This window comes from Pseudophryne corroboree, chromosome 4, assembly GCF_028390025.1.
Source record: "Pseudophryne corroboree isolate aPseCor3 chromosome 4, aPseCor3.hap2, whole genome shotgun sequence".
Taxonomy (NCBI): domain Eukaryota; kingdom Metazoa; phylum Chordata; class Amphibia; order Anura; family Myobatrachidae; genus Pseudophryne; species Pseudophryne corroboree.
Window position 1 is genome coordinate 327,444,464 of NC_086447.1, and position 15,673 is coordinate 327,460,136.

At 41.6% G+C, this 15,673-nt stretch overlaps 1 protein-coding gene across 4 annotated transcripts in view; it reads right to left on the reverse strand.

The window, feature by feature from the left end:
• BDH1 (3-hydroxybutyrate dehydrogenase 1) overlaps window positions 1–15,673 on the reverse strand; it is a 64,043-nt gene that overhangs the window by 37,858 nt on the left and 10,512 nt on the right. For 3 of the 4 annotated variants that reach the window (XM_063916400.1, XM_063916402.1, XM_063916401.1), the window contains exon 2: window positions 8,277–8,383. In XM_063916400.1, coding sequence (XP_063772470.1) covers window positions 8,277–8,347 — 71 coding nt within the window. In that variant the 5' untranslated portion in view covers window positions 8,348–8,383. The remainder of the gene's footprint in view (window positions 1–8,276; window positions 8,384–15,673) is intronic. The other variant, XM_063916403.1, reaches the window with a different exon arrangement.

Here is a 15,673-nt window from a genome sequence, read left to right on the forward strand (position 1 = left end):
AAAGATGATACCACCTTAGGTAGATAACCAGGGCGAGTTCGAAGAATTGCCCGGTCATGAAAAAAATCAGAAAGGGTGGACGACAGGACAAAGCGCCTAAGTCCGACACCCTCCTAGCAGAGGCAATAGCCAGCAGAAACACGACCTTAAGTGTAAGATATTAAAGGTCCACAGACTCAAGAGGCTCAAAACAACAGACAGATCCCATGGAGCCACTGGAGGGACATAGGGAGGCTGAATCCGTAAAACACCCTGAGTGAAAGTATGAACGTCAGGGAGAGATGCAATTTTCTTCTGAAACCACACCAACAAGGCAGAAATATGAACCTTGAGGGAGGTCAGACGAAGGCCTAAGTCCAGGCCCTGTTGCAGAAAAGCCAAAAGTCTGGAAGTTTTGAAAGTATATGCATCATAATTCTTACCAGTATACCAGGTGAAGTAAGAATTCCAGACCCTATGATAAATCCGTGCAGAAGCCTGATTACGGGCTTTCAACATAGTTTGAATAACTGCCTCAGAGAATCCCTTGGCCCTCAGGAGTGAAGCTTCAAGAGCCACGCCATCAAAGCCAGTCTGGCCAGGTCCAGGTAGACACAAGGGCCCTGAACGAGGAGGTCTGGGCATTGAGGAAGTAGAAGAGGACGCTCTATCGAGAGACCCTGCAGTTCTGAGAACCAATGCCGTCTGGGCCACGCTGGAGCGACTAGCAGTAGTATTCCTCTTTCTTGCTTGAACTTCTGCAGTACCCTGGGCAGGAGTGACACTGGAGGGAACACGTATGGCAGCCGAAAGTTCCGTGGAATTGCCAGGGCGTCCACGAACGCTGCTCGAGGATCCCTTGTCCTTGCTCCGAAGACCGGAACCTTGTGATTGTGTCGGGACGCCATCAGGTCTACATCTGGTAGGCCCCACTTGTCCACTAGGAGTTGAAAGACTTCCGGATGAAGACTCCGCTCTCCGGCGTGTACGACCTGACGACTGAGGAAGTCCGCTTCCCAGTTGAGGACCCCCGGAATGAACACTGCCGATATGGCTGGCAGATGACGTTCTGCCCTTTGAAGAATATTTGACACTTCCAACATTGCCATGCGGCTTCGAGTGCCACCTAGATATTTCTGTATGCCACCGTGGTGGCGTTGTCTGACTGTACTTGAACAGGCCTGTTCTGTACCAGAGGCAGGGCCAGTTTCAAAGCATTAAACACTGCCCGCAATTCCAGAATATTTATCGGGAGGAGAGATTCCTCCCTGGTCCACCGACCCTGAAGAAAGTGTTGCTCCAACATCACGCCCCAACCCTGCAGACTGGAATCTGTTGTTAGTAGGACCCAGCTGGAGATGCAGAAGGGACGACTCCTGCTCAATTGTTGGTCCTGTAGCCACCAGCTCAGTGACGAACAAACGGAGTAAAGGAAATCATGTGAGACCTGATCCAGTGAGGCAGACTGTCCCACTTAGCAAGTATTAGCTTCTGCAGAGGGCGAGAGTGAAATTGAGCGTACTCTACCATGTCGAAAGCCGACACCATGAGGCCTAGTACTTGCATAACCGAGTGTATCGACACTCACAGACGAGAAAGGAAGCATCTTTTCCTGTCCTGAAACTTCAGGACCTTCTCTCGGGATAAGAACATCCGTTGGTTGTGTGTGTCCAACAATGCCCCCAGGTGCACCATGCTCTGAGCAGGGACCAGGGATGATTTTTTCCAGTCGATGAGCCACCCGTGGGCTTACAGGAATCGGACCGTCAGTTCCAGATGACGAAGGAGAACCTCTGGGGAGTTCGCCAGGATCAACAAGTCGTCCAGATACGGCAGGATCCTGATACCCTGACGGCGGAACAGAGCCGTCATAACTGCCATGACCTTGGTGAAGATTCGCGGAGCCGTGGTCAGTCCAAAAGGCAAGGCCTGGAATTGATAATGTAGGTTGCCAATAGCAAACCGCAATAGGTATATGTAGGTAAGCACCCTGTATGTCCAGGAAAACCATATAGTCCATGGGCTCCAAGGCCAGAACAATAGAGCAAAGAGTTTCCATACGGAACTTGGAAACAACACACAAACTTGTTCAGAGACTTGAGGTTGAGAATGGGCTGGGAGGAACCATTCGGTTTCGGAGCCAGGAACAGCGTTGAATAGTACCCCCTGCCCCTCTGAGCCAGAGGCACCGGCACTACCACTTCTGTGTCCAGGAGGGATTGTACTACCAAATGGAGAGTTTTTGCTTTTACCAGATCAGAAAGGATATTTGTCAAGCAAAACTGGCAAGGGGGGTGCTTCTTGAAAGAGATGACGTATCCGTGAGTGACGACTTCCCTTACCCAGGCGTCTGAAGTGGTCTGTAGCCATACCTGATCAAACCTTAGAAGTCGGCCTCCCACCCTGGGGTCCCCCAGAGGGAGGCCCGCCCCGTCATGCAGCAGGCTTGTCTGGTTTGGAAGCAGGCTGACGGGCAGCTCAGGAACGTTTAGGTTTGGGCTTAGAGGTTTTGGAAGTGCGAGCCTGTTTCGGGTATGCCTGACCCTTTGCTTTACTTGGAGGTCGAAATGAACGAAAGGTGGTACTCTTAGCCTTCAGAACCGAAGGATTAGTACTCGGCAAACATTCAGTTTTAGTAGACGCTAAGACAGCAACAATCTTTTCAGATCTTCCACAAACAGGATGTCTCCCTTAAAGGGGATAACCTCCAAGGTCTTTTTAGAGTCCAGATCCCCAGACCAGGACCGCAACCACAGAATCCGGCGGGCTAAAAATGGACGTAGTAGACGCTTTAGCCGCCAGGACACCGGCATCAGAGGCCACCTCCTGTATATAATGAGAGGCTGTGATAATATATGAAAGACACTGTGTGGCATAATCAGAAAAATTAGAAGGTAGGTCCGCTTCAACTGCTTGAACCCAGGCTTCAATAGCCTTCACAGCCCAAGAGGACACTATAGTGGGTCTATGCACAGCACCTGCAAGGGTGTAAATAGACTTCAAGCAACCCTCCACAAGCTTATCCGTCGGTTCCTTCAGAAAAGTGACGGTAGTGACAGGCAGAGTAGAGGACACCACCAGACGTGCGACATGTGAGTCCACTGGCGGCTGTGTTTCCCAATTTTTACTCAACTCTGCAGCGAGAGGATAACGAGCTAGCATCTTCTTAGACAGGGAGAATTTCCTTCCTGGATACTCCCAGGATTCCTGACGTATGTCAACTAAATGGTCAGAATGGGGCAAAACTAATTTAGTGACCTTCTGACGTTTGAACTTATCGGGTTTCTTAGACGTATCTGGAGGTTCAGATTCATCATAAATCTGAAGAATCAGTTTGATAGCCTCCAAGAGGTCAGGAACATCCACCTGTGAAATAGATTCCCCATCAGAAGCATCTGCATCAGTGTCTGAGGGATCAGTGTCACGCCATCCTTATCGGATGAAGTATCTGTAACATGCGTGGATTGTGAAGACGTAATGGCCTGCTTAAATGACCCTTTGGTCCTAGGAGGACGAGGATTAGGTCTTTGTTTAACCAAAAACTGATTTAATTGCTGTAACTGAGTTGACAGATTATCTCCCCATGACGGATGAACTGCAGGGACAATATGTGGCTGTAATGGCACAGGAGGTCCCACAGGGGGCGTGTCTCGTTACTAGCGTAGTCAGCAAATTAGAAAAAAAACAGCCCAGGGTGGGTTTTGGTGTGCCACTGGCGCTGCAGGCTGACTGAGGGGTACTGAACCCCCGGTACCTGGACCCTCAGCTGGAATATTTTCCTCAGGTGCATCCGCGGTGTCAGCACTGCATGACACAGGATCAGCCACGGATCTCCCGCCCTGTGTAGCAGACATTATGTGTGAATGTAGCCTTAGTGCGTAAAAGTACAATATAGCCAGACACAGTACCCGACAAAAAAACCCTATGTAGTGTGACTGCAAATGCAGAGCACAAACAGAGGATTTAAGTGGTATATGGTGACTGAAATACACAGAGAAAAATACCAAGGTAGTATCCTGTGAAACACTATATATATATATACAGGTTGAGTATCCCATATCCAAATATTCCGAAATACGGAATATTCCGAAATATGGACTTTTTTGAGTGAGACTGAGATAGTGAAACCTTTGTTTTTTGATGTCTCAATGTACACAAACTTTGTTTAATACTCAAAGTTATTAAAAATATTGTATTAAATGTCCTTCAGGCTATGTGCATAAGGTGTATATGAAACATAAATGAATTGTGTGAATGTAGACACAATTTGTTTAATGCACAAAGTTATAAAAAATATTGGCTAAAATTACCTTCAGGCTGTGTGTATAAGGTGTATATGTAACATAAATGCATTCTGTGCTTAGATTTAGGTCCCGTCACCATAATATCTCATTATGGGATGCAATTATTCCAAAATACGGAAAAATCCGATATCCAAAATTCCTCTGGTCCCAAGCATTTTGGATAAGGGATACTCAATCTGTATATATATATATATATATATATATATATATATATGACCCTGACACACTTAGCCCCCCTCAGGTTACAGAATATAGGGATAGCAATATGTGTGAGATACACGGAATAGGAACAACACAGCAGCTATTGGCACACACAGTCACATATACAATGCAGAAATTAATACAACAACAATAAAACTGCACTGGACTAGCAATACTAAGTAAAGCTATATATGTATACAGATTACACAGTACAGTAAATACAGCACAGTAAATACTGGATGTATATCACAGGATACTTGTACTGAAATATCCCTGTAGTAATGCACTTTTTCTTAACTAACACTGTCTAAACGACACGTAGAATACTTAAGTGTCCTGTAAATGCACAGCTCTGATGAGACGGGTGGCTTTACAGAGGAGAAAATGCCCAGCAGTCCCAGATCAGCGCAGCTCTGTGTAATGGCGCCCAAACGCTGACAGGGAGTGAGGGAGAAGAGAGATGCAGCTCCAGAGCGGGAACATTTGCAGTAAATGGCGCCCGGGGCTGGGGGAGGGGCTACAAGTCAGAGCCTTATCCCCTCTGCTGGACTTCATCATCGGGTACTGCGGGGCCTACAGTATATCAAACGGATTTTAGCAAATCCGACCTGTGCCTCTTGCCCTGGTGGATATAGTGGGGTCCCTGCACGGCCACAGTGTTCACGCCAGCGGCGATTGTGATTTCAGCGGGTCCCGTCTGGGGGACCCTCTTACCTCCTCCCTGAACTTGCGGCCACGCGATCCCGGAGAGCAGTGGCGGGTGTGTGCCTGATGAAGCCGGAGCGCCTCCGCTGTAAGTACCTGGCAACCAGGACGCGGGAGTATACAGCGCCATTGGAGGAGGTGAGGGAGCCGCAGCACAATATGTCAGACTGACATATAGCACTTCTAAGTGCCTGTGCTGCAGCCCTTGAAGTCTTCTTACTTCAGAAAAGCTCTTTCCAGGGCTGCCTAGCACAGCCCTCCCTGTTAGCTGTCTGCACTGCAGGATGTTATTCCCTGTTGAATACTAGTGAAATCCTGAGGCAGCTCATCCTCAATTGCCTGAACCCATGCTTCAATACCTTTCGCAGCCCAGGAGGCTGCCATAGTGGATCTATGTACAGCGCCAGTAAGGGAGTAAATAGACTTCAGGCATCCCTCCACACGCTTATCTGTCGGTTCCTTCAGTGAGGTGACAGTGGTGACAGGCAGAGTAGATGACACCACCAGACGGGCGACATGAGTCCACTGGCGGTGGAGTTTCCCACTTGTTACTCAACTCCGCAGGGATAGGATAACGAGCTAGCATCTTTTTAGACAGGGAAAATGTATTTCCTGGCGACGAGCAGGATTCCTGACATATGTCAATTGAGTGGTCATAATGTGGCAAGAATACCTTAGCAACCTTCTGACGTTTGAACTTATCAGGTTTCTTAGATACAGTATTAGGCTCAATGTCATCATCTATTTGAAGAATTAACTTAATAGCCTCCACCAGGTCAGGAACATCAACCTTGGTTGTAGATTCCTCATCAGAAGCAACTGTATCAGTGTCTGACGGATCAGTATATTCCCCATCCTCATCGGAAGAATTATCCGAAATATTAGTGGATTATGAGGAAGAAATGGCCCTTTTAGATGACCCCTTGGCCCCAGAGGGGCGTGGGGTAGACTTTTGTCTAACCAAGGATTGATTTAATTGTGGGTAGACAGAGTATCCGCCCAGGGCGGATTAACTACAGGGACAATATGTGGCTGCAATGGCACAGGAGGTCCCACAGGGGGCGCAAGACGTGTCACAAGTGTACTCAGCATACTTGAGAACGCTGCCCAAGGTGGGTCCTGATTGCCCACAGGTACTGCAGGTGGACTAGGTATATGGCACTCAGAGCCTGAACCAGCAGCTAAAACTTCCCCCTCAGGTAAATCCGTGGTGCCAGTACTGCAGGATGCAGAAACGTCCACGGATTTCCTGCCCTGTGTAGCAGACATTATAGGGAATTTAGCCGTAGGGCGTAATGGTACAATATAGCCAGACAAACACAATATCTGCAAAACCCCCCTATGTTATGTGACAGTAAACACAGGACACAAAACAGAGGATTTAAGCTATATGAGGTGACTGAAACACTATATATACATATATATATATATATATATATGGCACCTAGCCCCTCAGGGTACAGAATATAGTGATAGCAATATGTGATACAGGAGAATGGAATCCCACACAGCTGCTACAGATACACTCAGTCACATGTACAATGCAGAAGTTATTACATATAAACAATAAAACTGCAGTGGACTAGTAATTTACATATAACTATGGAAGAGTATAGATATAACAATGCACAGTAGATACTGGATGTATATCACATAATACTTGTACCAAATATTCAGCTAGCAGTACACTTGTTCTTAATTAACACTGTCTAAAATGACATGTAGTATACTTAAGTGTCTGTAAAAGCACAGCGCTGATGAGACAGGCGGCTTTACAGAGGAGAGAGAGCACTGCAGTCCCAGAGATCAGCCCAGCTAGTAGTGAAGATGGTGCAAAAATCTCTGTGAGGGAGAGTGAAATGCAGCTCCAGGGCGGCAACACCAGCGGTAGATGGCGCCCGGAGCTGGAGGAGGGGCTACAGGTCAGCGCCTTATCCCCTATGGTGGTCCTCACCACCGGGTACTGTGGAGCCTGTAACAAACAGATTTTAATAAATCTGACTTGTGCTCTCTTGCCCTGGTGGATATAGTGGGGTCCCTGTGCAGTACAGTGTCCACGCCAGCGGCGCGGTCCGTCTCCTGGGACCGCGACCGGATCGCGATTAACTGGCGGGTCATGCCTGGGGGACCTTCTTACCTCCTCCCTGATGTGCAGCCACGCGATCCAGGAGAGCGTCAGCGGTGTGTGCCTGAAGTCCGGAGTGCCTCCGCCGCATGTACCGGGAATCAGGCCACGGGAGTATGCAGCGCTGCTGGGAAGGTGATGGAGCCACAGCACAGAATGTCAGACTGACATAGTGCTGCAGCCCTTGAAGTCTTCTAAAAAAGCTCTTTTCAGGGCTACCTAGCGCAGCCCCACCTGTTAGTGACCTGCACTGCAGGCACCAACTTACAAACTGAGCTCCAGTGCCTGGAGGCGGAGTTATAGAGGAGGCAGTGCAATGCATCCTGGGAACAGTCAAAGCTTTAGCCAGTTGGTGCCTCGGATCAAGATCCAACTCTACACCCAAGCTCTGAAGTTATTCCCTGTGGAATACCAGTGTACCCCGCTGCAGAAATACAATTACTGCGGCAAACATTAAGCCACTGACAGTTTTCAATATGTCCCTACAGGGTATCCGGTCCAAAATAACCACGTCAATGTTCATAAGGTCGACACCACAATGTTGACATCAGAATATCAACATGGTTCAAACTGTCAACAGGCACCAGGACAACACCCTTAACTGTTGACAGGTTCACATTGTCGACATCTGAAATGTTGTCCTGTGACATGTTGACATTCTGAGGATGCCGACAGTTAGGGTTAGGTGCCGCCATAAGGTTTAGGGTTAGGCTGTGGGAGATGTTAGGGTTAGGCTGCGGAAAGGAGGACCGATAGTGCACTGCGCTATTTCAAAAGAGAAAAGAGGTCCGCAGACTTTATTTCATCGGTGTCTGTGCGAATACTGATAGTGTAAATGATGGCATAAAGGTCAGCTGTAGTGGGTGAAAGATTGCAGTGCTGGAGGGGGCCCGAAATACCTGAAAGCCTAGGGGTCCGGCCATAGGTTAATACAGCCCTGATGTGCTATAACCACTGTATACCTGAAATTATTAGCATGATCCCTGGTGTACATGGTTCTTCGGATGTGGAAGCAGGTCCAGGCAGACAGCATTGTTCTTCTGAGGAAATTCCAATTCACCTTTCACTACTGGAACAGAAAGAAATCAGCCTCTCCTTTATTTGATCAGAAAACAGCATTTACTTCCTAGAATATACTCTATCACCATGTCAGGGAACTAAATACATTATAAGTATGAGATGCATTTACTCCCTAGCATATACTATATCACCATGTCAGGGAACTAAATACATTATAAGTATGAGATGCATTTACTCCCTAGCATATACTATATCACCATGTCAGGGAACTAAATACATTATAAGTATGAGATGCATTTACTCCCTAGCATATACTGTATCACCATGTCAGGGAACTATATACATTATAAGTATGAGATGCATTTACTCCCTAGCATATACTGTATCATCACCATGTCAGGGAACTATATACATTATAAGTATGAGATGCATTTACTCCCTAGCATATACTGTATCATCACCATGTCAGGGAACTATATACATTATAAGTATGAGATGCATTTACTCCCTAGCATATACTATATCACCATGTCAGGGAACTAAATACATTATAAGTATGAGATGCATTTACTCCCTAGCATATACTATATCACCATGTCAGGGAACTATATACATTATAAGTATGAGATGCATTTACTCCCTAGCATATACTATATCACCATGTCAGGGAACTAAATACATTATAAGTATGAGATGCATTTACTCCCTAGCATATACTGTATCACCATGTCAGGGAACTATATACATTATAAGTATGAGATGCATTTACTCCCTATCATATACTGTATCACCATGTCAGGGAACTATATACATTATAAGTATGAGATGCATTTACTCCCTAGCATATACTATATCACCATGTCAGGGAACTAAATACATTATAAGTATGAGATGCATTTACTCCCTAGCATATACTATATCACCATGTCAGGGAACTAAATACATTATAAGTATGAGATGCATTTACTCCCTAGCATATACTGTATCACCATGTCAGGGAACTATATACATTATAAGTATGAGATGCATTTACTCCCTAGCATATACTATATCACCATGTCAGGGAACTATATACATTATAAGTATGAGATGCATTTACTCCCTAGCATATACTGTATCACCATGTCAGGGAACTATATACATTATAAGTATGAGATGCATTTACTCCCTAGCATATACTGTATCACCATGTCAGGGAACTAAATACATTATAAGTATGAGATGCATTTACTCCCTAGCATATACTGTATCACCATGTCAGGGAACTAAATACATTATAAGTATGAGATGCATTTACTCCCTAGCATATACTGTATCATCACCATGTCAGGGAACTATATACATTATAAGTATGAGATGCATTTACTCCCTAGCATATACTATATCACCATGTCAGGGAACTATATACATTATAAGTATGAGATGCATTTACTCCCTAGCATATACTATATCACCATGTCAGGGAACTAAATACATTATAAGTATGAGATGCATTTACTCCCTAGCATATACTGTATCATCACCATGTCAGGGAACTATATACATTATAAGTATGAGATGCATTTACTCCCTAGCATATACTGTATCACCATGTCAGGGAACTAAATACATTATAAGTATGAGATGCATTTACTCCCTAGCATATACTATATCACCATGTCAGGGAACTATATACATTATAAGTATGAGATGCATTTACTCCCTAGCATATACTGTATCACCATGTCAGGGAACTATATACATTATAAGTATGAGATGCATTTACTCCCTAGCATATACTATATCACCATGTCAGGGAACTATATACATTATAAGTATGAGATGCATTTACTCCCTAGCATATACTATATCACCATGTCAGGGAACTAAATACATTATAAGTATGAGATGCATTTACTCCCTAGCATATACTGTATCATCACCATGTCAGGGAACTATATACATTATAAGTATGAGATGCATTTACTCCCTAGCATATACTGTATCACCATGTCAGGGAACTATATACATTATAAGTATGAGATGCATTTACTCCCTAGCATATACTGTATCACCATGTCAGGGAACTAAATACATTATAAGTATGAGATGCATTTACTCCCTAGCATATACTGTATCACCATGTCAGGGAACTAAATACATTATAAGTATGAGATGCATTTACTCCCTAGCATATACTGTATCATCACCATGTCAGGGAACTATATACATTATAAGTATGAGATGCATTTACTCCCTAGCATATACTATATCACCATGTCAGGGAACTATATACATTATAAGTATGAGATGCATTTACTCCCTAGCATATACTATATCACCATGTCAGGGAACTAAATACATTATAAGTATGAGATGCATTTACTCCCTAGCATATACTGTATCATCACCATGTCAGGGAACTATATACATTATAAGTATGAGATGCATTTACTCCCTAGCATATACTGTATCACCATGTCAGGGAACTAAATACATTATAAGTATGAGATGCATTTACTCCCTAGCATATACTATATCACCATGTCAGGGAACTATATACATTATAAGTATGAGATGCATTTACTCCCTAGCATATACTGTATCACCATGTCAGGGAACTATATACATTATAAGTATGAGATGCATTTACTCCCTAGCATATACTATATCACCATGTCAGGGAACTATATACATTATAAGTATGAGATGCATTTACTCCCTAGCATATACTATATCACCATGTCAGGGAACTAAATACATTATAAGTATGAGATGCATTTACTCCCTAGCATATACTGTATCATCACCATGTCAGGGAACTATATACATTATAAGTATGAGATGCATTTACTCCCTAGCATATACTGTATCACCATGTCAGGGAACTATATACATTATAAGTATGAGATGCATTTACTCCCTAGCATATACTGTATCACCATGTCAGGGAACTAAATACATTATAAGTATGAGATGCATTTACTCCCTAGCATATACTGTATCACCATGTCAGGGAACTAAATACATTATAAGTATGAGATGCATTTACTCCCTAGCATATACTGTATCACCATGTCAGGGAACTATATACATTATAAGTATGAGATGCATTTACTCCCTAGCATATACTGTATCACCATGTCAGGGAACTAAATACATTATAAGTATGAGATGCATTTACTCCCTAGCATATACTGTATCACCATGTCAGGGAACTATATACATTATAAGTATGAGATGCATTTACTCCCTATCATATACTGTATCACCATGTCAGGGAACTATATACATTATAAGTATGAGATGCATTTACTCCCTAGCATATACTGTATCACCATGTCAGGGAACTATATACATTATAAGTATGAGATGCATTTACTCCCTAGCATATACTATATCACCATGTCAGGGAACTAAATACATTATAAGTATGAGATGCATTTACTCCCTAGCATATACTATATCACCATGTCAGGGAACTATATACATTATAAGTATGAGATGCATTTACTCCCTAGCATATACTGTATCACCATGTCAGGGAACTATATACATTATAAGTATGAGATGCATTTACTCCCTAGCATATACTATATCACCATGTCAGGGAACTAAATACATTATAAGTATGAGATGCATTTACTCCCTAGCATATACTGTATCACCATGTCAGGGAACTATATACATTATAAGTATGAGATGCATTTACTCCCTATCATATACTGTATCACCATGTCAGGGAACTAAATACATTATAAGTATGAGATGCATTTACTCCCTAGCATATACTGTATCACCATGTCAGGGAACTATATACATTATAAGTATGAGATGCATTTACTCCCTAGCATATACTGTATCACCATGTCAGGGAACTAAATACATTATAAGTATGAGATGCATTTACTCCCTAGCATATACTATATCACCATGTCAGGGAACTATATACATTATAAGTATGAGATGCATTTACTCCCTAGCATATACTGTATCATCACCATGTCAGGGAACTATATACATTATAAGTATGAGATGCATTTACTCCCTAGCATATACTGTATCACCATGTCAGGGAACTAAATACATTATAAGTATGAGATGCATTTACTCCCTAGCATATACTATATCACCATGTCAGGGAACTATATACATTATAAGTATGAGATGCATTTACTCCCTAGCATATACTGTATCATCACCATGTCAGGGAACTATATACATTATAAGTATGAGATGCATTTACTCCCTAGCATATACTGTATCACCATGTCAGGGAACTATATACATTATAAGTATGAGATGCATTTACTCCCTAGCATATACTGTATCACCATGTCAGGGAACTATATACATTATAAGTATGAGATGCATTTACTCCCTAGCATATACTATATCACCCATGTCAGGGAACTATATACATTATAAGTATGAGATGCATTACTCCCTAGCATATACTGTATCACCATGTCAGGGAACTATATACATTATAAGTATGAGATGCATTTACTCCCTAGCATATACTGTATCACCATGTCAGGGAACTATATACATTATAAGTATGAGATGCATTTACTCCCTAGCATATACTATATCACCATGTCAGGGAACTATATACATTATAAGTATGAGATGCATTTACTCCCTAGCATATACTGTATCATCACCATGTCAGGGAACTATATACATTATAAGTATGAGATGCATTTACTCCCTAGCATATACTGTATCACCATGTCAGGGAACTATATACATTATAAGTATGAGATGCATTTACTCCCTAGCATATACTATATCACCATGTCAGGGAACTAAATACATTATAAGTATGAGATGCATTTACTCCCTAGCATATACTGTATCACCATGTCAGGGAACTATATACATTATAAGTATGAGATGCATTTACTCCCTAGCATATACTGTATCACCATGTCAGGGAACTATATACATTATAAGTATGAGATGCATTTACTCCCTAGCATATACTATATCACCATGTCAGGGAACTAAATACATTATAAGTATGAGATGCATTTACTCCCTAGCATATACTGTATCACCATGTCAGGGAACTATATACATTATAAGTATGAGATGCATTTACTCCCTAGCATATACTATATCACCATGTCAGGGAACTATATACATTATAAGTATGAGATGCATTTACTCCCTAGCATATACTGTATCACCATGTCAGGGAACTATATACATTATAAGTATGAGATGCATTTACTCCCTAGCATATACTATATCACCATGTCAGGGAACTATATACATTATAAGTATGAGATGCATTTACTCCCTAGCATATACTATATCACCATGTCAGGGAACTATATACATTATAAGTATGAGATGCATTTACTCCCTATCATATACTGTATCACCATGTCAGGGAACTATATACATTATAAGTATGAGATGCATTTACTCCCTAGCATATACTGTATCACATGTCAGGGAACTAAATACATTATAAGTATGAGATGCATTTACTCCCTAGCATATACTATATCACCATGTCAGGGAACTATATACATTATAAGTATGAGATGCATTTACTCCCTAGCATATACTGTATCACCATGTCAGGGAACTATATACATTATAAGTATGAGATGCATTTACTCCCTAGCATATACTATATCACCATGTCAGGGAACTAAATACATTATAAGTATGAGATGCATTTACTCCCTAGCATATACTGTATCACCATGTCAGGGAACTATATACATTATAAGTATGAGATGCATTTACTCCCTAGCATATACTGTATCATCACCATGTCAGGGAACTATATACATTATAAGTATGAGATGCATTTACTCCCTAGCATATACTATATCACCATGTCAGGGAACTATATACATTATAAGTATGAGATGCATTTACTCCCTAGCATATACTGTATCACCATGTCAGGGAACTATATACATTATAAGTATGAGATGCATTTACTCCCTAGCATATACTGTATCACCATGTCAGGGAACTATATACATTATAAGTATGAGATGCATTTACTCCCTAGCATATACTGTATCACCATGTCAGGGAACTAAATACATTATAAGTATGAGATGCATTTACTCCCTAGCATATACTATATCACCATGTCAGGGAACTATATACATTATAAGTATGAGATGCATTTACTCCCTAGCATATACTATATCACCATGTCAGGGAACTATATACATTATAAGTATGAGATGCATTTACTCCCCTAGCATATACTATATCACCATGTCAGGGAACTATATACATTAAAAGTATGAGATGCATTTACTCCCTAGCATATACTATATCACCATGTCAGGGAACTATATACATTAAGTATGAGATGCATTTACTCCCTAGCATATACTGTATCACCATGTCAGGGAACTAATACATTATAAGTATGAGATGCATTTACTCCAAGCATATACTGTATCACCATGTCAGGGAACTATATACATTATAAGTATGAGATGCATTTACTCCCTAGCATATACTGTATCACCATGTCAGGGAACTATATACATTATAAGTATGAGATGCATTTACCTCCCTAGCATATACTGTATCCACCATGTCAGGGAACTATATACATTATAAGTATGAGATGCATTTACTCCCTAGCATATACTATATCACCATGTCAGGGAACTATATACATTATAAGTATGAGATGCATTTACTCCCTAGCATATACTGTATCACCATGTCAGGGAACTATATACATTATAAGTATGAGATGCATTTACTCCCTAGCATATACTGTATCACCATGTCAGGGAACTATATACATTATAAGTATGAGATGCATTTACTCCCTAGCATATACTGTATCACCATGTCAGGGAACTATATACATTATAAGTATGAGATGCATTTACTCCCTAGCATATACTGTATCACCATGTCAGGGAACTATATACATTATAAGTATGAGATGCATTTACTCCCTAGCATATACTGTATCACCATGTCAGGGAACTATATACATTATAAGTATGAGATGCATTTACTCCCTAGCATATACTGTATCACCATGTCAGGGAACTATATACATTATAAGTATGAGATGCATTTACTCCCTAGCATATACTGTATCACCATGTCAGGGAACTAAATACATTATAAGTATGAGATGCATTTACTCCCTAGCATATACTGTATCACCATGTCAGGGAACTAAATACATTATAAGTATGAGATGCATTTACTCCCTAGCATATACTGTATCATCACCATGTCAGGGAACTAAATACATTATAAGTATGAGATGCATTTACTCCCTAGCATATACTGTATCATCACCATGTCAGGGAACTAAATACATTATAAGTATGAGATGCATTTTTAA